The following is a 25,118-nucleotide window of genomic DNA, read 5'->3' on the forward strand; positions in this document are numbered from 1 at the left end:
TAGAGGTGATCTACTCATATAGACCTAAGATATGAACGGTGGAGATGTAAAAATTCAATTGGGAAGTGGTGTAATGCCATATCCCTAAAAAGTGACCAAAAATAGGGATCCCTCAATGGAAGGGGGCTGTATAATATAATATATGATCATGTAGTTATAGTATCAAGAGTTAGTAGATAATATTTAGGTTATCAAGGGTTCCAAGCATTACAATTGAAAGACAACAAAATGTTAACATTCAAAAAACATTGAAAAAAATAGGTAGAATAAAACGTTGATAGCACAAAATATTATAAAAAAGAAAAAAGAAAAACAAGATGATGTATCGTAGAATCAACCTATTCACATGTAAATAAAAAGTCTGTCGTAGACTTTTCCAAATCTTTGCTCTAGTGGATAGAAAAATATTGGAGTTTGGTGTGTGTAATTTACACTACAAAGTCCACAGTTATCCATGAGTTATTAATTCCATAAGTATGAATGATATTTTGAATACATCTAAACTTCTATTCATTTTAAAAAGTCTTAATTGAATACCCCTGAACTTTGATGGAATTCATAATGATTTTTTAAAATCTAGTTGAATACACTTAAACTTTGATAGATTTTTAAAAGTCTATATTGAATACACATACACATAGACTTTCAAATTTTATAGACTTTTCTAAAACTTCTATTAATTCCATATATAATACACCCCTTTTAGATAACTCGGAACACACACTATAGTACCACCAGCCCAATCTAAAACGGTACCACGCTCGGTACTTTCAGTTCCCCAATAAAAACCGATATGTGCAGTAAAAACGCAAAAGAAAGAAGAAGAAGAAATTAAACTACTCTCACTGACGAGGTTTGACCCTTTCCTCTTTTTCTTCCTCTGCGCCTGTCTCTGGTCACCCAAATCAGTCCGCGCAAGCCCAGAAGAAGAAGATCTTCGGACTCCGATACCATTCACAACTACTCTGACCACTCAATTTCCGGCTTTCGTTAAAAGTAAGTACCTTTGTTTTTCAGGTTAAGCTCCATCACTCTTTCAACCAACTCAACAAATTTTCTTATTGTTTTATGTAAAAAAATTGTGCAATCTGGCCTTTAATGCCCACCCAATGCCGCAACTATTCAGCAGCAGTTGAAAAAGTTGTTGAATTTGACTGAGAAGTAACACATGCAATACATTGTTGATGAGAAAATGTGGTGAAGAAGCTTTGATTTTTGAGTTCTCAGATCTTTTAACTGAGCCTTGTGTAACTATTTGGGTTAGTAGCAGTATATGGTGGTATAGATATCATTGCTTAATCTATGGCTTTTGTTGTTGATTTCATCGATATTAATCATCTGGGATATTGGTCTAAATGTATGAAAGCATAAAGCTTTGTACTTTGAGTTACCATCAATAAATTTAGTGGAAAGTAGAAGTTGATATTGCTTCAAGATGAAGGTAGTTTACATGTTGACAACTTGATTATTGAAAGTAATAAGTTGGGTATTTCCTCAAGTTTCAGTTTAGTAGCAAATTTTGTATGCTAGAACCAGACCTACATAAATAAATGTTCATGCAATTTATCACATTTTAATGATTTTATGACAGTGGATTTGGAGGATGAGGAGGATGAGGAGGAGGAAGTTGGGGCAGTTGGTGGGTCTGCTGAAGTAAACATGGGCGGTTCAGAAGGAGGTCCTGTTGGAGAACCTTATGTTGGTATGGAATTTGATAGTGAAGAAGATGCCAAGAAATTTTACATTGAGTATGCCAGGCGAGTTGGGTTTTCTGTCCGTGTTATGCAGCGTCGACGAGGTATTGATGGGACGACTCTTGCCCGTCGCCTTGGATGTAACAAACAAGGTTTCTCTCCCAACCATAAGGGGAAACTTGGGCATGAGAAAAGGCCCAGACTAAGTGCACGAGAAGGTTGCAACGCGACAATCTTGGTGAAGATGGATAAATCTGGTAAATGGGTGGTTACAAGATTTGTAAAGGATCATAATCATCCTCTCATTGTTACTGCCAATGAGTTCAGCACAGCGGTGAGCTTCTTTACGTTACTTAACTACCTGGATTATCTCTTTCCTTATTCTCATATATATATTTTGTTATCTGTCTAAGGGTCCTTGTTTCTTGGTTGATCTTCTCCATTTTCCCCCAAATATTAATCTTTTGGTGATCTTACAAACCCAAACTGGACATAATGTCCTAATGATTATTCGCTTTAGTTGAATTTAATTATGCTTTGCAGTTTGCACACATATGTTATAACATATAAGAGAAGTTTTATGTCATTAGGGGCAACTATACAAGAGACATATATAGCATGGTAAATATACTATAGTAATGTTTATATCAGTTATATATCTTTGCATGGTCGCTGTATCAGGCATGTCATTTGATTCTTTAGTGACAGGCATTAAATTATGGTTCCCTCGTCTTATATTTCACTTTACTGTATGAACTATTGATGAAAGGAAACCAAGCAGAATACGGATCTGAGTAGTAGGGATAAGCAAGCACAGGAAAATGTTACAGTTTTTGTTGGAATAGTCCTTACTTTTGGGAAATTTCTGTGAATAGTGGTCTTATTACTGAGTTAAATGTAAAACGCTATACTCTTTCGGATAAGGGCATATCTCTAGCAAAAGACTTAATTGTGATTTTGTTGAAACCCTAAAGTTGGAAGTTGAAGCTCTTACAAAGTTGTATTATTACAGAAACTGGTGAAAACCAAAAGGCCTACCCTGATTTACAATTTGATCATTTAATGTAGGGGAGTGAAATGTATTCTGTAAATGTTTGTTTTTAGTCTTTTTATATTTACTTTTTATAGGTCTAACACATTTTGAATCAGATCAGTACTAGAGTTTCTACAAATGACTTGTCTGCTTATTCATGCTTGTAGGGTGACAAGGATAAGAAAATAGAGGAACTTATGATGGAATTGGATCATCAGGATCAACTATGTGCAGCTTATCGAGAAAAACTACTCAGTTTCATAAATAATGTTGAGGCAGAAACAGAAGAACTTTCTGCAAAGATACAAGCGATTGTTGACAATGTGAGAAAAGTTGAATCTGAAACGCAGAAAAAATCTCGCTGTAGATAGCATTGTAATGGAAATTAGCTCTAGGCTTATTTGCTACTTATGGGCTGGGTTTGTGAATCATTGGAATCCCACTCCATGAATGTACAGTGTTGAACTCTTGGTTAGAATCAGTTTCTGTTCATTAAAGAAAGTGTCTTTTTATCTAACAGTCCACATTTTGACACAAACTTCAATTGTTTCTTCTAGACTAGAATTGTGTTTGCTTCCAAAGTTCCAGTTCTACTCCAGATGCCAGCATATCCACATACTGTTGAACTGGACCTTGTCAAATTTAATTTAAGATTAATTTCAGTTTACCCATGAGGTTTAGAGTTAACATCGTTTCACGCTCTATATTTTTAATTTTAAAAATTTACCTCTTAAAGTCTCCAATTTTCATAAATCAGACACAATTGTTAAATTTTGTCTAATTTAGAGGTTAAATGATAGCATGAAATCTTAGAAAAAATAAAAGTCACAAAAAATGATTTATGTTGTTATAAGACTATTTTAGCTCTTTTAGTGAGTTATAAAGTTAAAACTAACGTCCGAATTAGAATTTCAACGATTGGGTATGATTTAAGAAAATTAAAAACTTTAAAGGGTAAATTTTTAAAATAAAAAATACGAGGAGTGAAATTTTATTAGCCTTAAACCTCAAGGGCATAAACGGAATTAGTCTTTTAATTTATTTATTCCTCTCTACTTAAATGTCGTCGTTTGTGCACAACTGCGCATCAATGCACTAGATTAATTGACGGGTAAGAACGTCTGGGTGTACAGACCTCTGCAAATTCGACGCTGAATTACACTGTTTGGATTCTCTCATTTTCGTTTTTTTTTTTGTTTTTTTTTGTTTTTTAAAACAAGTGAGAACTGATGAAAGACTGAAGCTTTGGTATTTCTCACCTCCCGATATCCAGGTATGAGATTCTTTTCCGAAATGCAAGACTTTGGGTTTGAAAGTTGAGATAATTTAGAGCAAGTTTCAATTTTTCTGAACATTTGACCTCAATTATACATGGGTGCACTTGAATTCTTATGTTTTAGAGTAGATTATGTAGCTTCCTCAAAATAGCTGAATAATCTTAGGTGGGTTTGCTGCTTGCAGAGTTGTGATGGGTGTAGAGCTTTTTGTAAGAATTTGGTTCTAGAAGTAACAATGGAAACCGAGAGTTACAACAATATAAACAACAACCCATTTGATTCAGATGAGAGCCAAAGTTGTGAGCTTCCAAATGACATTGATTTATGCTCAGGTGAAGTAGATAAGATTATACAACAGTCTAATGGAAGCTCACATTTGATGGGTAATCCGATAGAGCCTTACATAGGAATGGAGTTCAAGTCTAGAGACGGTGCTCGAGAGTTTTACATTGCTTATGGCAGGCACACTGGGTTTACAGTTAGGATTCATCACAACCGTCGTTCGAGGATGAATAACATGGTGATTGGCCAGGATTTTGTTTGCTCGAAAGAGGGTTTTCGTGACAAGAAGTATGTGTATAGGGACAATAGGGTTCTCCCTCCACCACCTGTTACAAGAGAAGGTTGTGCTGCAATGCTGAGGGTAGCTTTGAGAGATGGGGACAAGTGGGTTGTTACCAAGTTTGTGAAGGAGCACAATCACACATTAATGTCTCCGAGTAAAGTTCCATGGCGAGGATCTGGGAAAACCTTGATCAATGAGGTGTGTGTCTAAATCTCTATGATAAGTAGGACGTTTTATGACATTTTTGAAGTGAATTTGAGCTGTAAGTATGTGGATCCAAATGCATACCTCTTATTTTTTTGTTCTTTCTAACATAAAATGTATCTGAATAAGCAATGTGGCGTTTTGCCTCTCCACTGAACTGCTGCATCAAAACCTTAGCAAGTAGTAGACCTATTTTTAAAGAATGCAGCTAAAGTTTGTGAAAGAACTTGTGTGTGCAGACCTGACAGATTATGCAATATTCTACTTTCTGACTGATAAGCTGATCTAAAATTTTTGGAACAACGTAGTTCAGTGTATGGGTTGAATTCCATTAGTTTTTTTTTTTTTTTCCTGGTACTTGAGTTATTTTGTATGCACATTTTTGAACTTTTTGAGTGAAATTGCTGCTGAGGGCAATGTTCTTAAAATAATGAAAGCATAGAACGAAGTTTCTGTAATGATGTGACGATGATTCCCAATCTTTTGTTTAACTTTTGTGACTGATTCTGCACCTCTTATGTTATCATTTGTAGGATGAGAAGGATCGGAAAATTAGGGAGCTGACCATTGAACTGAGCAATGAGAGACAGCGATGTAAGCGAAGATGTGCTGCTTATCAAGACCAACTGAATAGGCTTTTGAAAGATATCCAAGAGCACAGTGATCACTTGTCAGAAAGAGTTCAAGATATAGTGAAGAACATAAGAGAACTAGAGAGTGAGCAGTATGAAGACTCAGAATAGCAATGCTACTTGTACATTGTTTCGAGGCTTGATGCAGATGCTAATTTAGCATTAATTTGTCTTGGCCAATGATGTAGAGTTTGATGAACACCCTAGAGGATATTGATGTGCATTGCCTCCTTCAATGTATTGCTTAGCTTAGGGCCCCAAAAGAAGAAACATTTGTGCCTTCTTAGAAGGCATCATTTGTCTATAATCTATTTCATAATTTATGGGAGGCCATTTCTCAATACAACATTTTAGCACAAAAGAAAGTTATCCTGGCTCCAAATATTAAAATTCACAAGAAACTAATCTAACATTTGCATTGCAATCTTAAACAATTTAAAAGCATCTCATCTTCTTTTCTTTTTTAAAAGTGAAGCAGCACGCAGAAATATTCTATCGACCTCATCAAAGTTTGGCAAGCCAGCATTTTCGTTCGGTGATTTAGCCTTCTTTGAGTCCATGGATATTTGACGCAGGTGATCCTCAAAATCATCAGGCTCTCCATCACTTTCAACTAGGAACTTCTCAAATTCTTCCAAATACAGAGGTCGTTGCACTTTGTTCTCACTCTCCTTTTCAGAATCGGTCTCAAAAATATCTGATAAATCTTCTGAGTCTGAAGCCATATCTTCATCTGTTACAGGGTCATCCTCAGGGATCTCCTTTGCTCTATCCAAAATTTCTTTGAGCTTATCTGAAGGCTCGAGATTGATGTTTGAGGAGCTCCCAGACTCTACACTCTGAATGCCTTCTGGAGTTTCTTCAATTGCATCAGAACTGAATTCAACTTTTCTTTTGGCTTGTGCTCTAAGCAACTCAAGGTCCTGTTCGAGCTTTGGAATGTGCTTCCTTACTGCTCGAAGGCCATCCATATACTTCGATTTATCCAAAGCCTGTAAGGGGCAGGAGAGAACAAAAGGAGAAAATTGAGAAGTAATGATGGACAGTTTCAAGTATATTATTAAGGGCTCTAATTTTAATTTCAACATCCGTAAGCATCCGACCGGTGTTCAGTGATTAAGATATCTAGTTTCCACTATGCAAAGTGGACACGCCCTACCAAATTCTATGATGAAATTGCATAAAAAGCAGCAGACACCCCCAAATTACAGCCGACTCACAAACTTTTGAGAACATTTTAAGAAAAATTTGCAATCACTTCCATCAAAGACATATTTAGCACTTGAATGGAAAAATGTATGTGGAAGTTAGAAAGCAGACCACAACATTATGCAGTGTTACGATGCGCTCAATGCAAAACACAGATCTGTAAAGGTCATAAAATAAATAGAACTAGAGGGAGAGCACAACCTTCTTCCTCGAGAGAGTGATCCTAGGTGACATGATCTCTGTCGGCGGCTGAGAATAGTTCTTCCCTCTATACATAATAATCGTGTATTCCTCATGAATTCCAAGCACAATCCCTCCTGTTAGCCTCGCCAGCTCTGAAGCAATATCCTTAACCTCCTCAGGTGAGAATGTCCTCACTATCACCTGCAGCGTCTGATGTTTCTTCCAATGCAAGTGCATGTTCAGAATCACACCCTGGTATATCCCCCGCCTTCCTACAGGCACATAATTCTTGCACTTAAGCCCCATCTTCAAGAAGAAGAAATGCTCCTCCGGTGTCAATATCTCCGGATCATGCGCTGTTTCTGCCGACTCCCTAGGCTCGATCTTCCTAAGAGCTTCCAAAAGCCTTTCCTCTTTCTTTTGAGCCTGCTGACAACACCACCCAAATGCATAAGCAGTTAGTTAAATCATAAACTCCAACACTCTACATTATCATAAACCCAAATTGTTTACCTTTCTCAATTTGAATAGTATCTTTTCTTCCTGGGTCATTCTCTCGAAATCTTTCTTCTTCTTGTACCTAAAGAACTTGAGCCACCTCACCACAGCTCGTTTCCCCTTGAGCTTCTTCCTCTTCACTTTACCATTGCCATTACCACCGCCATCATCGACTTTACCTTCCCCGGAATGCTCCAATGGCGCCACAGGTTTCTGCTCCGGAGCAGAATGCACCCATCGGTGACCCTCCAATGGAAACTTTGCAATACCAACTGGGTCAACACAAGTAGGCATTTCGTCGAACACCTTGCATACAACACCACCCAGGCTACTACATTGTGAGGTTATAATATGAAATGCTGAATTGGATTAAAAGGGTATGTAAAATGATGGGATTTTGAGATAGAAAGGTACCTGCTTTTGAGAATGTTGAGATGATTATGGGGTTTGAGAAGCCGCAGGGAACAAGAAAGAGTCATCCGGACTAGTTTCTGCATTTGGGTCTGAGCTATCTGGAAACCCAAAATAAGAAGAAGACGAGTTTAGCACATTTTGAAATGAGGCGTCTGGGAGCTTTAGTGGTGATGGAAATGAATTGAATTTGCTTCAGTTCAGTCGTGAATTGTGATACATACTTGTATAGCCTCAATTTGGGACGAAGTGAAAGCAGCGGCATACAACTTACGTTTTATGACATTTTTCAATTGAGCCCCTCGTCGTAATTCAAGTCTTTTAAGATTTTTTACACCAACATAATTTTTTCTTCGACTGCAAGGTAGAGCAAACAAGATTACATGGAGCCTAATGATAATCAGCACCAAAAACTCTAATCGCATAATAAGCATGTAAAGGTAGGCTTTGAGACGATTAGAGTGTTTAAAATACGTCAAAGCATCAACAACAAAATTAGCTTATTACCACACTTGTTTGAAATGATAGAATTAAAATCGTCTAATAATCTTTTAGTGACTTGAATTAAGAAATTGATTCTCTATGGCCTGCTCATATACACAAACAACTGTTGAAGTGTTGCAAATGTTGAATCTTTGGGTTTGGTTTAGGTATATTAATGTATTGATACATTAACTAAATTCAGAGATAGAATAACTCTATTATTGGGTAGATAGTATGAGACTATTTATATGAAACTAGGGTATCAAACAAAATTTAATTACTCAAAAAAAAAAAAAATACTAGATATATTGATACATTGATGTACCATAACTCTTATAATTTGTCAGCATTCATCTTCATATAGCAATCAAGAATACATAAGCATCTTGATTGAGAGGAGAAGCTGGGCATATTGGTGCTTCCTCGTCCCAAACCGAAGTCTTAGAATTTGAGCTACCTTATTATATCATCCTATAAAAAGATTATGAAAAAAAGATGTAGCATGTCTAGAATATTGTCGAGTTTTAGGAATGAAATGATCATCTGCTGCAAAGTAATCTTTTCATGACCGAGTTCAACTCGTTTACAGCTCAAGAACATCCAACTCTATAGAGGCTAAGTGCTTTGAAGGTTCACCAACATTGACATTCTGTTTCATAATGTTGTTCATGATGATTAATCCGTATACAAGTCATCCTTGAGTAATTGCGTATTCAATTAATTTTCTTTTCTGAAAGAACAACATAATATACAAGTAATGAAGATCATAACAAATAATCAAGACCACCATCACAAAAACAAAATAACAAATCAATCAAATCCAAAGATCACAAGACAAATGAAATGAAATGAAAGAATTTGTCTTTCTTTTGATAAAATTACACAAAGAGAGAGACCTCTAAATCCTTTACACAAAGGGCAGCTCTTCTCCTCTAACAAATTCCCCCTTTAAAAAAAACTTGCATTAATTTGAAGTCAAGGCAGCAAATCCACCCCCCTTCATCATCTGCTTAAACTCCTTGAAATTCACCCTCCCATCTCCATCCACATCCACCTTCTTTATCATAATCTTGCAATCCTCCAATGTCCTCCCTTGCTTGAGCCCCAAGGAAGCCAACACCGATCTCAACTCCTCCACAGTAATGAAACCATCCCCGTTCTGATCAAACACATTGAACGCTTCCCTCATGTCCTCCTCCGGGTCCTCTCTGTCGTCCCTCTCGTCCATCAGGTTCTGATACAACGCCCCGAACTCGTCAATGTCTACAAACCCATCTCCATTCGCGTCGATCTTCTCTATCATCTGGTGCAAGTCCTTATCGGGGATGAAGATGCCTAGATTCTCCAATGAGTCACTCAGCTCCTGCTTGGTGATGCGCCCGTCCCCGTTCCGGTCGAACATCTGGAAAACCCTCCGGAGCTCTGCTCTGTCCATTTGTTGCTACAATGTAACAACACAAAATGGGGTGAAGCTAATTGCGAAAACGAAGTGATTGGGAGAACAAACATGCACACAACGAAGGGAGATGAGGAATGGAGAAGCAGAGAGATAGAAAGAGAGAGAGAGAGAGAGAGAGAGAGAGAGATATGGAGAAAAGAAGTGGTTGCTAGAGGTGGTTAATTGTTGGGGAAATTAGGAAGGGCAATGTGATGTGTGGAATGGAGTTGTTATGGGAATGGAGGTGAGATTAAAGAAAGGGAGGAAAGAGTCAAATGGAAGACTGGGTTGTGACGCCGGCCATCAAACGCGTTCCATCGTCGGTTATGGAGTTTGGTTCAAATTGGAATATACGATTCCAAATCATCATATTCTCTTTTTCGAGTAGTTGAACTAAAAACCGCGTTGCCTTGCAGACAAATTAAGAAATATTTTAGTCCGTTCAGGGTGGTGCCGTTTTCTTAATTTAGAACCAAACTTTAATGTTTCTCTTTTGTTCATTTGTCTTCCTTTTGAGAATAATTGAAATTCCGAACTTGGAACATTTTATTGACCGTTGTCGGAAAGGTTCCATTGTGTTCTCTATTTTTAGTTTTACATATCTTTTTGATTGAACATGTTTACGTTTTAGATCCCATTGTTTAGGAGGCGCAATTTTCTCCAATTAGGACTAATACTTTGCAAGTGTGAGGCTTCTAATTGAGAATTCAAGCTTGACACGTCTAGAAACACAACGATGGAGAGAACCAAATGCTAGTTGTTTCTTGATTTGTGTCCAACAAATCAAAGTTTCAACACATCTCGGCCTTATGAGCTGTGCTTAGTGCCTTGAAACAAAACTACAGATGTTTGCGAACACAATTTTGAGGTTCTGTCCGAATTCTTAACTAACTATAGTTAACCAGATGGAAACAGCAATATCATACCAGAATTCAATTGTGAGGTTCAACAATGGTTATGTGCGTTTTCTGGTCTAACTAAACTATAGCCTTAGTTTCTTCCAACAGCAAGTTCATCAGCCACTTCCCTCAGATATTTGAAATTAATAATCAGCATTAGTCTTGGTTTGTCGATCAATGAGAATTAAAACTCTGAACTTGGTTGATGTGTTACTTATGTAGTAAAAGGTTCATTTATGTTCTCTATTTTTAGTTTTACACTTCCACAAATCTAATTTTGATTCAACATATCTATGTTCTGTTCCCATTGTTTAGGAGGCGCAATTTTCTTGAATTAGGACTAATAAGTGTGAGACTTCCAAATGAGAATTCAAGCTTGTCACGGCTAGAAACACAACGTTGAAGAGAACCAAATGATAGTTGTTTCTTGACTTCTGTTCAACAAATCCAAGTTCCACAAGTTCTGTTCAACAAAATCCCAAGTTTTACAAAAGTGGTTTTAGTATCTAGTGCCTTGAACTAAAGTAGATGTTTAGTTACCATTTTTTGTTAGATGTTCCAACACAATTTTGAGGTTCTGTCCCAATTCATAACCAACTAAAACCAGATGGAAACAGCAATATCATACCCACATTCAATTATGAGGTTCAACAATGGTTATGTGCGTTTCTGGTTTTACGCTATAGCCCTAACCCTTCCGATAGCAATTTCATCAGCAACTTCCCTCAGAAAATTTGAAATTATCGATCATGCAATAATCAGCATTAGCATGGTTCAAACTGAAACATCACCGGGAAGCTGAAGCTTTTGAACCAAGAACCCAATACAAACAAAACAAAACCCACAAATTGGTATAGAATGTAATCCAACCATGTGCCGAGAAGACCAATGGAATAGAGATCTTCAGGCGAGTAAGGTGGATTTTTTCCATTCAATTTCGCAAACGAAGAAATTGCCTCGAAACATTGAAGGTTTTGGGACAGAGTGCGTTTGCTTAATTCAGCAAAACTCATAAACAAGAGCAATCAAATTAAAGAGGAAAATAAAAATGTGCCAGTAATATAAGGGCCTGAAGAATCAGAAAGAGGTCAAATTCAGGCGAGTGATCCTGGCGGATTGGATTTCGCAAGGTTTGAAAATCAATTGGCTTGGGTCGTCGAGATCGAGACCCAGTCAAGAAGCTATTACTTGCTTATTGTTCCAAACAAACAATCATGAAAGCATAAACAAACAAAAAAAGCAGAACATAGAGAAAGGAGGATGAAGCTAAGCAGATATGGAGAAACAGCGGCGACTGGGAGACCCAGGGAGAGTGATGCTCTGTTTCTCTGATTGTAGTATTTATACAGAAATTGGAGACTAGGGTTTTGTTTGGTCAAAGTGGTACGTTGGTAATTTCAGAAGCTGCAGTTTTGCTTATACGCTTAGCGGATCGCGTTCGGTCGGGTCACATAGACTTGAAGTCCTAGCCCACAAGATATTATATGGCATTGTGGCCTTCTCGTTCGCAAACAACATCGGTGTCGCAAGAAGTATTTGCGACCGATGTTTCGCCGTCGCTAATGTTTTTTTTCGCGATGGCTAAAGAGCCTCTTGCGACGGTTTTATGTCGTGGCCAAAAGCGATGTTTTCTGTTTTTTTTTTCTTCTTTAATTGTCATATGGATTCTGCATGTTATGGCTGCAGATTTGGCTATGGTAACCATGTTTGGCCATGCCCTAACAACACCTTGTGTTATGGCTGCAGATGAGGCTATGGATTCTGCATGTTATGGCTGCAGACGTGGCTATGGTAACCATGTTTGGCCATGCCCTAACAACACCTTGTGTTGCAAGTTATTGTGATGCTGTGCTACATCATGCTTAAAAAGAAAGACTACAGGCCTAAACCAAGCATGCAAAGAGCCAAGGAGAAAGAGCCGCTGCAGCTGTAATTGCTCCGTGGCGACGGAAGCATATTTTTAGAATGCGACTGGCAAGTGCAGTACGTAGTGTAGTGTTACTTCATTCTGAATCACCTAGCTGCAGTTTTGTTGCAACTCTGGAGATCTACAATAAATGAAAAGCTTGAATGTTATAAGTATATGAAAATCCAGTTGTAGAGAGAAAGTTATAATCAATTGTTAGTGTTAATTAGTTAAAATTTGCATGCTCATTCTTTTGGTCAGAAAAGCTATCAAAATATATAATTTGGTATACTTTATTAGATAGATAGATTAGAGAAGAAATGTAGCAACTTACATGTATATAAAACATAATGGATAATGTGATTCTTACATTATGCTTTAAATTTGAAGAAGTACACCAGTGTGACATAGTAACATAGTGGCACAATAAAGCATTGGATTTTAGAATCAATGGTATTTGCCTTAAAAATGAAAATACACTATACACCATTTTATTTTTGCGTGTTCAAAGTTTAGAACTAAATTCATCCTAGTGATACGTGAGTGACAAACATATATATCTTAGAAGTCTTAATTTTCATCAAAGTGACAAGCATATGAAATTGATGCATACCATGATAAAACCCACAATGTTTAGTATGAAAGCCACACATTATATTGTTCAAGATATCGATATAAAAATAAATAAATCAATAAGTAGTAGTTAGTTCCTTACCTAATTATCACTTGAGATAGCATTGTGATCGTCGAAAACACCTTCATCTTTGTCTTCCTCTTCATTTGTATCCACATCAGAGTCGAGTTCAATCTTTGCCTCACGTGCGAACTTTGACCAATTCTCACCTTTTAATTGCCTTTTGCAGCTCTTGCTCAGTTTGGGACAACCATTAATTTTCAATTCTCTCAACTCAGTGAGGCAATGTAACCCTTGCGGTAAAGCTAACAAATTGGAACAACTTTTAATCAACAGTTGCTCGAGGAATGTAAATATTTGCAATTCCGGAAGTTCAGTCAAATTATCACACTGTTTGACTGCTATGCTCTGCAAAACTATTGCATAATCTTCAAGCCAGGAAGGCAAAGCCTCCAAATCTGAAGTGCGGATCAAAAATGATCTAAGACCTTGAGGGCCGTCTTTGATTTTCATCAAATCAAGCTTTTTACACTCATGTATATGTAAACTAATCAGAGCGGTCAAGAGTTTCATATTTGGGGGCAAGGATTCCAAATTTTCACAACTGATAATCCCCAATTTACGAAGGTTAGTGAGGAATTTGATCTCTTCCCCCAAAGTCATCAGATTGACACATCTTTGAAAATGTAAAATTTGGAGTGAAGTGAGGCGACTAATTCCTTTTGGCAAATACTTCTGCTGTGTAGTTATGATGAGGCTTTGGAGGTTGATAGGTCTTTCGGTATCTCCTCAAGTGCGGTACACAGACGAAGGTTCAAGAACTCCAAATTCAGTAACATACAGATGTAATTTGGAATCCTTTTTATCTTACTATTACAAGACAAGTCGAGAAATCTCAGATGAAACAAACTACCAATGGAACTTGGTAGCTTCTCAAGGGGCGACCCACTGACATCTAGCACGCGCATATATTTGAATCTCGAGATGCATGTCTTCACAAAATGTTGATTCATCATCTTGCCATCTCCATATGGAATTAGAAAGGTTCGTAATTTGGTTGACTTGAATAAGAAATCAGGCACTTGTGCTTCTTCTCCAAGCAAGTCCTTTTCGGATATTGACACATGTCGAACCATTTCAAAAGCACTAGAGGGACGAAAATTGACTGTGGAGTATTCTGCTTGTGCCACTGAAATTGCTATATCATGAACTAGATCATGCATTTTAAATATCATTCTGGTTCTTAAATCGTTTGCAACTTGAAACAATGATCTAGAGCAGAAATGTATTATATAGTCCATGCCCATTTTATCAAGATCTTCATTTTTTTTACATGTTTTGAGGTAGCCTTGTGCTACCCACAGGTAAACCAGAAAGTCACCATGGAATTCAAAATCCTTTGGGAAAAGTGAACAAAATGCAAAACATGGTTTCAAGTGTTGTGGCAATGCATCATAGCTCAATTTGAGTGTAGGTAGAATATGATCATTTCCTATACTCCACATGTCATCATCTCTCACACTCAACCATCGGTGTGGCTCTCTGTTCAAATAGAGCATGCTCCCTAGAGTTGCTACAGCTAAAGGAACTCCTCCACACTTGTTCACAATATCCTCTCCAATTTCTATCAAGCGTGGATAGCATTGCTCCTCTCCTTTCTTGAATGCCCTTTTGATGAACAAGGATATGTAGTCTTTGTGGGAAAGACCTTTCAAAGAATGCATGTATGAAAGATTCACGAGTAAAGCAATTGATCTATTTCGTGTTGTTACGAGGATTCTGCTTCCATTAGCTCCCACACTTAACAGACTTTTTAAACCCAACCATTTTTCTGGTGTTACTCCAATAGACTCCGTATCCCAAACATCATCTAACACTAACAAAAACTTTCTACCTCTCAAAGTATCTTGCAAACTTCTTTTCATACGGTCCAAACTTTCATCCTCACATTTTTGATCAGTTATAGCATTGATATTCTTGAGAATTAATGATTTAACTTCAAAGTTTTCTGAGACACATACCCACATTTTCACCTCAAAATTCTCCTCTACCACGCTATCATTGTACACCAATTTAGCCAGAGTTGTCTTACCCAATCCCCCCATCCCAAGGATTGAAATAACATAAACATTATCCTCATTAGAGATATCAGTGTTATGTAAGAGATGACTAAAAATTAGCTCTTTATCATCATCTCTCCCAATAACTCCTGAAGCCTCTACCAAGGAATCAGTTTCTCTTTGATTGTATTGCATCCCTTGGGGCACACTATGATCATCAGCTATCTTGGTCATCTCAACGAGATCAAACTCAATCTTATCTTTCTCAATTTCAGTTAGTCGCTCTCTAATTTCTTTCACTTTATGTCCCAGATTGAAGTTAGTCACTACTGGATTCCAACGCGAAAAAAGTGGCATACCTGTCCTTTGACACGCCCATGGTTGTTGGCCAGCACTTTCTTCCGCAGCTTTCGAAACTCCAGTTCGTCAAGGACATCATCGATGTCGTAACAAACATCTTTGAGCTTTCCCAACCAATGAGCGATTAGGAGATTCTTCACTTGCTTCTTCTCTGCATCCTGAAGCACTAGATTGATGGAGAGCGTATTCAGCGCACCCGGAATAACCACCGTCCATTTTGACGCGTGGATCAAGGACGTTAGTCGGGCGTTTGGAGGACGTTTGTAGGCGAGTGATGGGGAGAAAGGGAAGAGAATGGGTGTGAATTCATCTTCAATGTAGTCCTCATAATGACTTTTCTGGTTTGGCGCCAAACACCACCGCCGACGATGCCGGTCCTTCCTTGCCGGATTCTGGGTTCGGGTTTCCTCCAACACAACGACAGCAGCCCTTCTAGCCTCCCTTCATGTTCGTTTTTGTCTCCAGCAGAAAGAGGCGACGTCGGGAATGGAGGCGCTGGAAAGCCTCGTCAGAGACTCGCTGTGAAAAATTCAGAAAAGGCAGAAAAGTGGTTTTAAGGATTCAGGCTCGACTCAAGGAAAAAAAAACATAGAATTGAAGAAGAAGAAGAGAAGGGGAGAGAAACCCTACCCAACGCTGTTCTTCACTCGCCGTCGGAGCTCGTCGGAAAATGAAGAACACAGTGAAGCAGCCTTGAATTTGATCTCCATTGAAGTGGGTTGCATGTGTGATATATGGATTGAGTTTTGTAGAGTAGAAGAAGAGAAAGTGTTTGGTGATGGTCTCGCCGTCTGGGGTGGCCGAAATATGGCAGAGTGCGGCGGAGAAGATGGCGGTGGCGGAGAGAGAGGAGGAGGAGAGAGAAACGGGTTAACTCTCGAACTTTTGACCGAGGTGGAGGTGGACGTGGTGGGCGGAGAATGAGGCGGCGAATTTACAGAGGTGGTTTTGGCGGTTGATGGAGGAAGGGAAAGAGAGCTGGATTTGGTTTTGGGTTTGGGAAGGGATTTGAGGTTAGGCAATAAATTGGGAAGACAACATTCAATTCGGAGGAGAAGAGCAGAAGACTTCATCGAAAAGGAAAAAAAAATGAAAGGAAAAGAAGGAGATAATGAGGCTATTTTATTATTTTCCTTATTATTATTATTGTTAAATCCAAAAATTTGAATTTGTGTTTGTTGATCTCAATTAGGCGAAACTACTGAAACTAGGTTTGGTTTAGGTTTCGGGTTTGTGTTTCTGTTTATGTTGGTATTTGGGTTTAAATTTGGGGTTTAGGGTACAAGTATTAAAAAACATTTCTCTAAAATTTTCATTTTTAAAAATATTAAATAACATTTCAATTCTAAAAATTTCACCGTCCGATATAATTATGGTAATTGATAAAATCTATTGGAAAAAAAAATATCCATCTTGTTTCGGAATCGTTAGGCCCCCCATTGAACAGGTCAACATGACTTCAACATCATTTTTTATATGAAACACGGTTAACCGGTATCGTGCGAGACCCTATTTTTCCTCGTTTTTGAACCTAAAACTCGTATATATGTGATTTAGGAACTTGTGAAAATATTTTGTTAGATTGACCCTCCGGTGGTTAGGCTCCCCATAAAGAAACATAAATGTTAATAAGGTTGACCGCCTCAATCGGGGTCTAAACATTATGATTTTTAAACCCTATCTGTATTTCCCTATTCCGGTCACATCCTATTTTACAAGATTTTCTGAAATTTTACTTCTCTATACAGGAGAAGTAAAATTTCAGAAAATCTTGTGAAATAGGATGTGACCAGAATAGTGAAATACATTTAAAGTTGAAAAATCACAAACTTTCAGTAATGTTTGCTTTCTGATAAAAGCAGTCAACTCTAAATACACTTAGACGCTCTTAAGAGGAGCCTAACAATCGGAGGGTCAATTTAATAATTTTTTTTTATGAGTTCCTAAATCTCATGTATACGAGTTTTAGGTTCAAAAAAGAAAAAAAATAAGGTTTCGCACTATGTCAGTCAACCGCGTTTCGTGTAAAACATGATGTTGGATTTAGATTAACCGGTTCGATTGGGGGTCTAACTAATCTAAAACAAAGTGAATTTTTTTCAGTAGACCTATTTAATCACCATGTCTACATCGGACGGTGGAATTTTTATTTTCACATATTTATGACCTCGGATCGCCACATGCCTACTAAAACTGTTTAACTGTTTTAGTAGGTTATATTCAATTGTACATCATTGTGAATCAACTATACAAAAGAAGCAAAATTTCTGAAAATCTTATGAAATAGGATGTGACCGGAATAGGGAAATACATATAGGGTTGAAAAATCACAAACTTTCGGTACCGTTTGCTTTCCAATAAAAGCAATCAACTCTAAATACGCTTAGCCCCTCCTAAGAGGAGCCTAACCACCGGAGGGTTAATTTAACAATTTTTTTTCATGGGTTCCTAAATCTCATGTATACGAGTTTTAGGTTCGAAAACGAAAAAAAATAGGGTTTCGCACGATGTTAGTCAACCGCGTTTCGTGTAAAAAATGATATTGGATTTAACTTGACCGGTTCGATGGGGGGTCTAACGAATCCGAAACATGGTAGATTTTTTTCAATAGACCTATTTAATCACCATGTCTGCATCAGACGGTGAAATTTTTATTTTTATATATTTATGACCTTGGATCGCCACGTGTTTACTAAAATGGAATAATTTGTTTAATATGTTATATTCAAGTGTATATCATTGTGAACCAACTATACAGAAAAAACAAAATTTTAGAAAATCTTGTGAAATAGGATGTGACCGGAACAGGGAAATACATATAAGGTTGAAAAATCACAAACTTTCGGTAACGTTTGCTTTCCGATAAAAACAATTAACTCTAAATACGCTTAAACGCTCTTAAGAGGAGCCTAACCACTGGAGGGTCAATTTAACAATTTTTTTTCTTGCGTTTCTAAATCTCATGTATACGAGTTTTAGGTTCGAAAACAGAAAAAAATAGGGTTTAGCACGATGCCAGTCAACCGTGTTTTGTTTAAAAAATAAAGTTGAATTTAGGTTGACCGGTTCGATGAGGGGTCTAACGAATTTGAAATAGGGTGGATTTTTTTCAGTAGACCTATTTAATCACCATGTCTATATCGGACAGTGAAATTTTTATTTTCACATATTTATGACCTTGGATCGCCACGTGCCTGCTAAAACGGTATAACTTGTTTAGTAAGTTATATGTAAGTGTACATCATTGTGAACCAACTATACAGAAGAAGCAAAATTTCAGAAAATCTTGTGAAATAAGATGTGATCAGAATAGTGAAATATAGATAGGGTTGAAAATTCACAAACTTTCGGTAATGTTTGCTTCACGATAAAAACAGTCAACTCGAAATATGCTTAGGCGCTCCTAAGAGGAGCTTAACCACCGGAGGGTCAATTTAACAATTTTTTTTATGGGTTCCTAAATCTCATGTATACGAGTTTCAAGTTAAAAAACGAGGAAATATAGGGTTTTGCACGATGCTGGTCAACCGCGTTTCGTGTAAAAAATGAAGTTGAATTTAGGTTGACCGGTTCGATGGGAGGTCTAACGAATCCGAAACAGGGTGAATTTTTTTCAGTAGACCTATTTAATCACCATGTCTACATCAGACGGTGAAATTTTTATTTTGATCGTCATGTGTCTACTAAAGCAGTATAACTTGTTTAGTAGTTATATGCAAATGCACATTATTGTGAACCAACTATACAAATGAAACAAACTTTTCGAAAATTATGTGAAATAGGATGTGACCGGAATAGATAAATACGACTAGGGTTGAAAAATCATATATTTTTGATAATGTTTAGACCTCGATCGAGACGGTCAACCCTATTAACATTTATGCTTCCTATTAACACTTAAACCCTAAAAGTCTAAACTCTAAACCCCAAATTTAAAACCAAACACCTACATAAACAGAAACACAAACATGAAACTTAAACCAATCCTAGTTTGGCCTAATTGAGATCAACTAACACAAATCCATGTGTTTAGATTTAATAATAATAAAAATAATAATAAAATAGCTTCATTATCCCCTTCTTTTCCTTTCATTTTTTTTTCCGATGAAGTCTTCTCCTTTGAATTGAAGTCTTCCCCTCTGAATTGATTGCCGCCTTCCCAAACCCAAAACCAAATCCAGCTCTCTTTCCCTTCCTCCATCGACCGCCAAAAACCACCTCTGTAAATTTGCCGCCTCATTCTCCGACCACCACGGCCACTTCCGTCTCTCCGACACCAATTCCTTCTCTCTCCGTCGCCGTCCAATCGATCGCCACTCCTCTTCAGGTCGTCTCCTGCCGGCGGCCCGACACCAATGCCATCGTCTCTCCTCTTCAGGTCTGTAATGGATTAGCTGGAAAGAGGACCACTACCAACCATAATTGCATATACAGCGCGTGCCAAGCACTCCCGTTAAAATTTCCGGGTGCGCTGTAGAATTTTCGAGATTGATGGTGGATAAAGTCTTCGTGAGCTTTGTGAGCTCAAGTTGGGCACCCCATGCCAAAGAGACCTCTTGGGAAGCATAGGAAGCTAGCCTTCCCATGACGTTCTCAGCAATGCTAGTGGCAAACTCCATGAAGAGAGAAAGAGAGGTTTTATGACTTATGAGGTGAGTGAAGTAGGAAATAGAGTTTATATACGAAACAAGGGTTAAGGGGTTAGCAGAAGATGCGCGAGAAAGAGAGAAAGAACTCGATGATGGTTTTACAGGAGCTAGAAGAGGGAAAGCTTCGACGTTGCCTTCTTATTCCTGGAGGGTTTGATAAGTTATCTACTTTGTTCTTAATTTGCACTGAACGTCTGGATAGTTCTTTATTCCACGAGTCCCACCATCAGATCATGTTTCAACTTTCAACATTTTCTCTAGTTCAAGTTTCTAATCAGGAATATTTCCTCCTCTAAATTTACTACTCAGGAAAGCTAGCAATATTTCTTCCTCTAAATTTACTACTCAGGAAAGCTAGTAAGTAAATGTATGCATCCTAGTCATTGTGGCTTACTGATGCCTAAAGCTTGAAACAGAGCCGGTCAATATATAAATATGTTTTTCGTCACATTTGTTACTTTTTTTTTATTTTTTTGGTCTGAACACATTTGTTTCTTCAGTCCCTCGTATCTAGTTCTGGTGCCGTCAATGTACAGTTCAAACTTCAGACACTACAATGATCAAGTAAAGATGACGAAGCATTACTAGGCGATTGCCAGACTGTCAAAAGAATCCGTGGTTGTAAAGTACATATGTGGCAATGTGCCATTATTAATCCTGTTGAAAAGGAATTCAGAATGAAGGACGATGCTGATGATCATGAAAATGATGAATTCTCTTTGAGCAGCAAGCTCAACTGACCTTTTAACAAATGTGATGTTCATGAGATCTCAACGGAAATATATAGTTGTATTAAACATCAACTTCCACACATGATCACATCCAATGCATTCCCATAATTGTGTTAAGAGACATAACATAAAATGATCCATTTATTCTTACAAGCATTCCCAACTCAGTCAAATGGGCAGAAAATGGAAATGTACAGATCAACTGGCAAATCCAAGTTGCCTAAGCCCCGGGAAAGCTTCTCAGGTAATTCAACACAAGGCAAATCCGATATCCATTCTGTATGTGCACAAGATCAGATTGGACATTACAACTAACTAGATTTAATGTGTGTTAAATGAAGAAGAGACTAGTGAGAAAGGGTCCATATCTGTAGTATTGGACAAGTTTTAGATAGCAACCCTTTTAAAACTAATTTATCTTCTACCTTCAAGTCACAACATTGTTCTTGCCTTTCACTATAAATCTAGTCACTTACCCTATCCCATCGTATCATAGGAACCCAAACGGATCCTCCTAAGCAAGAGCAATCATCCACATGGCCAACAGGCTATCCCATTTACGTGCACATGTATATGATCTTATACAATGCTGATCAGGTGCGGACATCCGCACCAATGGTTTTAGTGCGGATTTCTATTTTTGCACCACTTTTCGATCGAATTTCCTCATCTCCACAGTCTAGTATCTAGATAATATTGTGTAGATCATCTCTGCAAAATTTCAGCCAATTTGGTGATCATTAAAGCCCTCAAACTCGAGTTTTTCTGGTATGAACACAACCGAACAGAATTCAGTCCGTCCATTTGTTTTTCGAGTTTGAGGGCCTTAACGATCACCAAATTGGCTGAAATTTTGCATAGATGATCTACACAATATTATCTAGATACTAGACGGTGGAGATGAGGAAATTCGATCGAAAAGTGGTAGTAAAAATGGAAATCCGCACCAAAACTTTGGTAAGGACGTCCGCACCTGATCAGCATTGTGATCTTATATATTACAAAATCTAAGATCAATACCATGTATTTGTGTTTCTTGAAGGGTTCTAGTAACTCATAGTAAGACTACAAAAGCCTCAACCCTTTTTAAAGCCAAAGCTTCAAATTTGAACCTCTATTCCTAACACAACTCTCCCTCTTTTCAGCATGTTGTTAAATATGCTCCAGAATAGCATGATGGAAAGATAATATAGAAGTGTAGGGAACCATTTTAGTGAGGACTCTTAATTTGAGGACTAGTTAAGGACTTTTCGGTTTATGGTTTAAAATACCCAATTTTCGATTATATTTTGACATCTCATCTGTTCAGTTTTTAGGTTTATATGAGTAGATCATTTCTACAAATTTTCACCCAAATTAGTGTTCGTTAAGATAACAAATTAGATCAAATTAATGGGCGAACTAAATCTGTCAAATATGAACCGTTCAAGTTCATAATTGATAAATCACACTTATGAATGCCTTAACAATTTTCAATATAGCTGAAAATTTGAAGAAATGATCTACTAATAAATACCTATAAACTGAACGGTCAATATGTGGATATAAGAACGAAAGGTGGGATAAGCCGAAAAATCTTCACCAAGTCCTCAACTTAAGGGTCCTCATTAGAAGGGCTTCCTAGAAGTGTATATATATTCAATTCCTAGGGAGCTAAAAGTTGGCTCTCCTTAACAAAATATATAACTAGAGAGAAAAGCCAAGTCCAACATGTTAAGGCTTATTATGAACTAAAGGTTCCCTGTGTTCCTAGTGTAGTCAGGAAAAGGCTATGGCAAGACAATTGGGGTTATAATCTCTCCTGTCAAATTGAGATCTTTCATGTACACTAATACCTACAACATTTTCCAATAAGTAGAGTTGAATAACTCTAATAAACCCAATTAGACTAGAATCATAATTCTACTAGAATTCTAATTTTTTCTAATTGGGGATTTATAGTTTGTCGTTGACAATGACATGTCATCTACATCCTTCCTAGAGTCTCCCACATTTCGACTTAGTAAAACTCAGAACCTCAGGATCAGATCAGGCTAATGATAAGCAAACCGGCTAACTTATATCGCTTCTTACACACTATATCGACCCCGCATGCTATGATGATTTAGTACTACAGATTAGAGCAAGTCCACCCATGTCTTTTTTAAAGGCCCAGGTCATAATCCACGTAGGAATGAAGACCCAGCCTAAAAAACTTGTTTCCACCCATGAAAAAAAACGCCCCCCAACGAGCATTGGGTCTTCGCTTGGGTCAGACCCATGACCCTGGTCACCACTTTTCATGACCCAGGTCTTACCCAGGTCTTCCCTACCAACTTAGCCTGAGCCCACCCACAAACCTAACGTCAACCACGTTACAACCAAAAGCAGTTGCGTCAGGGACGCGCCCAGACACGCGTAAAATGCATGGAGGAACGTCCTCCATTCCAAACTGCGTACAACAAACGCTTTTGTCAAGACATGCAAAATAAATGGGTCCCACCCATGCACTAACATGCAAAATGAACGGGACACTGAGACATGCAAAATGCAAAAGAATATTAATTGAAAAAAAATCTATTTAATAGATGAAATAATAGGAAAAAAAATTAGTAATGATAAATTTTTTTTGGAATACCTATCACCTCTTTTAGATTCCTTAGTTTCATAAATTCTTCATATCCCTAGCATTACTATATAATTATAAACTTTCATAAATTTTATCATACATTTGTTAAAATATTCCATTCAATAAAATATTTTATTTTACTATTTATTTACTTCTACAACTATTATTTGCTTTTTTTTGAAAATAAAAGAAAATCATTACTCACACTCAAAATACCGAATATAAAATTCAATAAACAGTCACTGCCACGTGGCGACCCAGAAACAAAAATCGTGGGTGAAAACTACAGCTCAAAATCACTGCTATGTGGCGACCTAAGTCTCACCCATAACCCAGACCTTCTCAACAAAGACTCTAGAGGTGGACTTGCTTTTACTAGATCAAGCTATAGAACCCACCCATGAATATTATAAAGGATCGACAATCAAAGTTTAACAATCTTTTTGTAATTGTTACCTTAACACTATTACTAGGTAAACCTTCAAACTGCAAACCTCTTTTTCCCCATTCCTTGCTTTACTTTCTCTTTATGCAACATTTCAAAATGATTAACCACTTGATTTTCTATAAAACAAAACAAACTGAATGTCTGCTTACACACCTACAGAAATGCACATTAAGTCAAATTTAAAGCTCATTTTCCTCAAGATGCCCCTATTTTAAAAAATGAACCGCACTAGAATTAAAACAACAATTGATTGCATCACAAAGCACCAGACTTGCATTTTTGATCCAATATTCTACAAACCCTCCCAAATTTTCATACATTTGGTCAATTAAACAATACGAAAGCATGTTAGCTAAAATCACAGAGACTACAGCTGATACCAGAGCAAACATATTGAACATAGCCGAATCACGAAATTGAACATAAGTTCTCTTACTAGAGAAAGCAATTAAACATGATAACCGAATCATGAAATTGAACGGCAATTCTCTTACACAGAATCAAGCACATTATAAAAACCTGGTTCATAAGAAGCCACCAGATCGAGCTAGCAACAAGAACATTATTATATTCAATTACATTTGTCACACATCACTTTGAGTTCATCAACCTCTCACATTACAAACTTTATTTTTTTGGCAAACAACAATCAAGTGAATGAACTTGAAAAGAAGAACAACCACAAAACCCAGAAACTAGCTAGGCACAAAAAACAAAGCCACCCAAAGCAACAATACAGACCAAACACAATAGGCCGAAACATAAAAAGAAAGATTGTAGGCCTAAATCAAGCATGCAAAGAGCCCAGGAGAAAGAGCCGCCATAGCTGCAATTGCTCCGTGGTGACCGAAGCACGTTTGTAGAATGCAAGTAGCCAAGTACGTACACTACGTAGTGTAGTGTTACTTCATTCTAAAGCACCTAGCAGCTAAGCTGCAGTTCTGTTGCAATTCTGGAGATCTACAATACATGAAAAGCCTGAATGTTATAAGTATATGAAAATCTCGTTGTAGAGAGCAAGTTATAACAATCAATCGTTAGCATTAATTTCTTCTTAAAAAAAAATCGTTAGTATTAATTAGTTAAAATTTGCATACTCATTCTTTTGGTCATAAAAGCTCTCAAAATATATAATTTGGTATACTTTATTAGATAGTTTAGAGAAAAAAAGGTAGCAAATATTCCATAAGCAGAAA

General features: G+C 37.4%; 5 protein-coding genes across 5 annotated transcripts; 2 read left to right on the forward strand and 3 right to left on the reverse strand.

Moving 5' to 3' along the window:
• The first annotated feature begins 820 nt into the window (after positions 1–820).
• LOC101293537 lies at positions 821–3,262 on the forward strand. The gene is made up of 3 exons (XM_004290074.1): positions 821–996; positions 1,592–2,028; positions 2,895–3,262. Coding segments are annotated over exons 1-3 (642 nt in total). The 5' UTR covers positions 821–995; the 3' UTR covers positions 3,099–3,262.
• Positions 3,263–3,811: 549 nt separating this feature from the next.
• On the forward strand, positions 3,812–5,747 carry LOC101293832 (protein FAR1-RELATED SEQUENCE 5-like). Its single transcript, XM_004290075.1, has 3 exons — positions 3,812–4,000; positions 4,189–4,767; positions 5,307–5,747. Exons 2-3 carry the CDS (start codon positions 4,240–4,242, stop codon positions 5,514–5,516), a joined length of 738 nt encoding a protein of 245 aa, XP_004290123.1. The 5' UTR covers positions 3,812–4,000; positions 4,189–4,239; the 3' UTR covers positions 5,517–5,747.
• Positions 5,748–5,851: 104 nt separating this feature from the next.
• On the reverse strand, positions 5,852–7,995 carry LOC101294124 (uncharacterized CRM domain-containing protein At3g25440, chloroplastic-like). Its single transcript, XM_004290076.1, has 5 exons — positions 7,931–7,995; positions 7,710–7,807; positions 7,311–7,626; positions 6,816–7,223; positions 5,852–6,397 (listed from the first exon to the last, which is right to left on the reverse strand). The coding sequence occupies exons 2-5, from the start codon at positions 7,790–7,792 to the stop codon at positions 5,852–5,854; spliced, it is 1,353 nt and encodes a 450-aa protein (XP_004290124.1). The 5' UTR covers positions 7,793–7,807; positions 7,931–7,995.
• A 905-nt stretch (positions 7,996–8,900) lies between these two features.
• On the reverse strand, positions 8,901–9,796 carry LOC101294415 (calmodulin-like protein 3-like). The gene has a single exon (XM_004290077.1). The coding sequence runs from the start codon at positions 9,622–9,624 to the stop codon at positions 9,154–9,156; it is 471 nt and encodes a 156-aa protein (XP_004290125.1). The 5' UTR covers positions 9,625–9,796; the 3' UTR covers positions 8,901–9,153.
• A 3,351-nt stretch (positions 9,797–13,147) lies between these two features.
• Positions 13,148–15,483, reverse strand: LOC101293461 (putative disease resistance protein RGA3-like). The gene is made up of 2 exons (XM_004292281.1): positions 13,980–15,483; positions 13,148–13,566 (listed from the first exon to the last, which is right to left on the reverse strand). Exons 1-2 carry the CDS (start codon positions 15,481–15,483, stop codon positions 13,148–13,150), a joined length of 1,923 nt encoding a protein of 640 aa, XP_004292329.1.
• Positions 15,484–25,118: the final 9,635 nt, after the last annotated feature.

The sequence above is a fragment of the Fragaria vesca genome, linkage group LG2 (assembly GCF_000184155.1).
Source record: "Fragaria vesca subsp. vesca linkage group LG2, FraVesHawaii_1.0, whole genome shotgun sequence".
Lineage (NCBI taxonomy): Eukaryota > Viridiplantae > Streptophyta > Magnoliopsida > Rosales > Rosaceae > Fragaria > Fragaria vesca.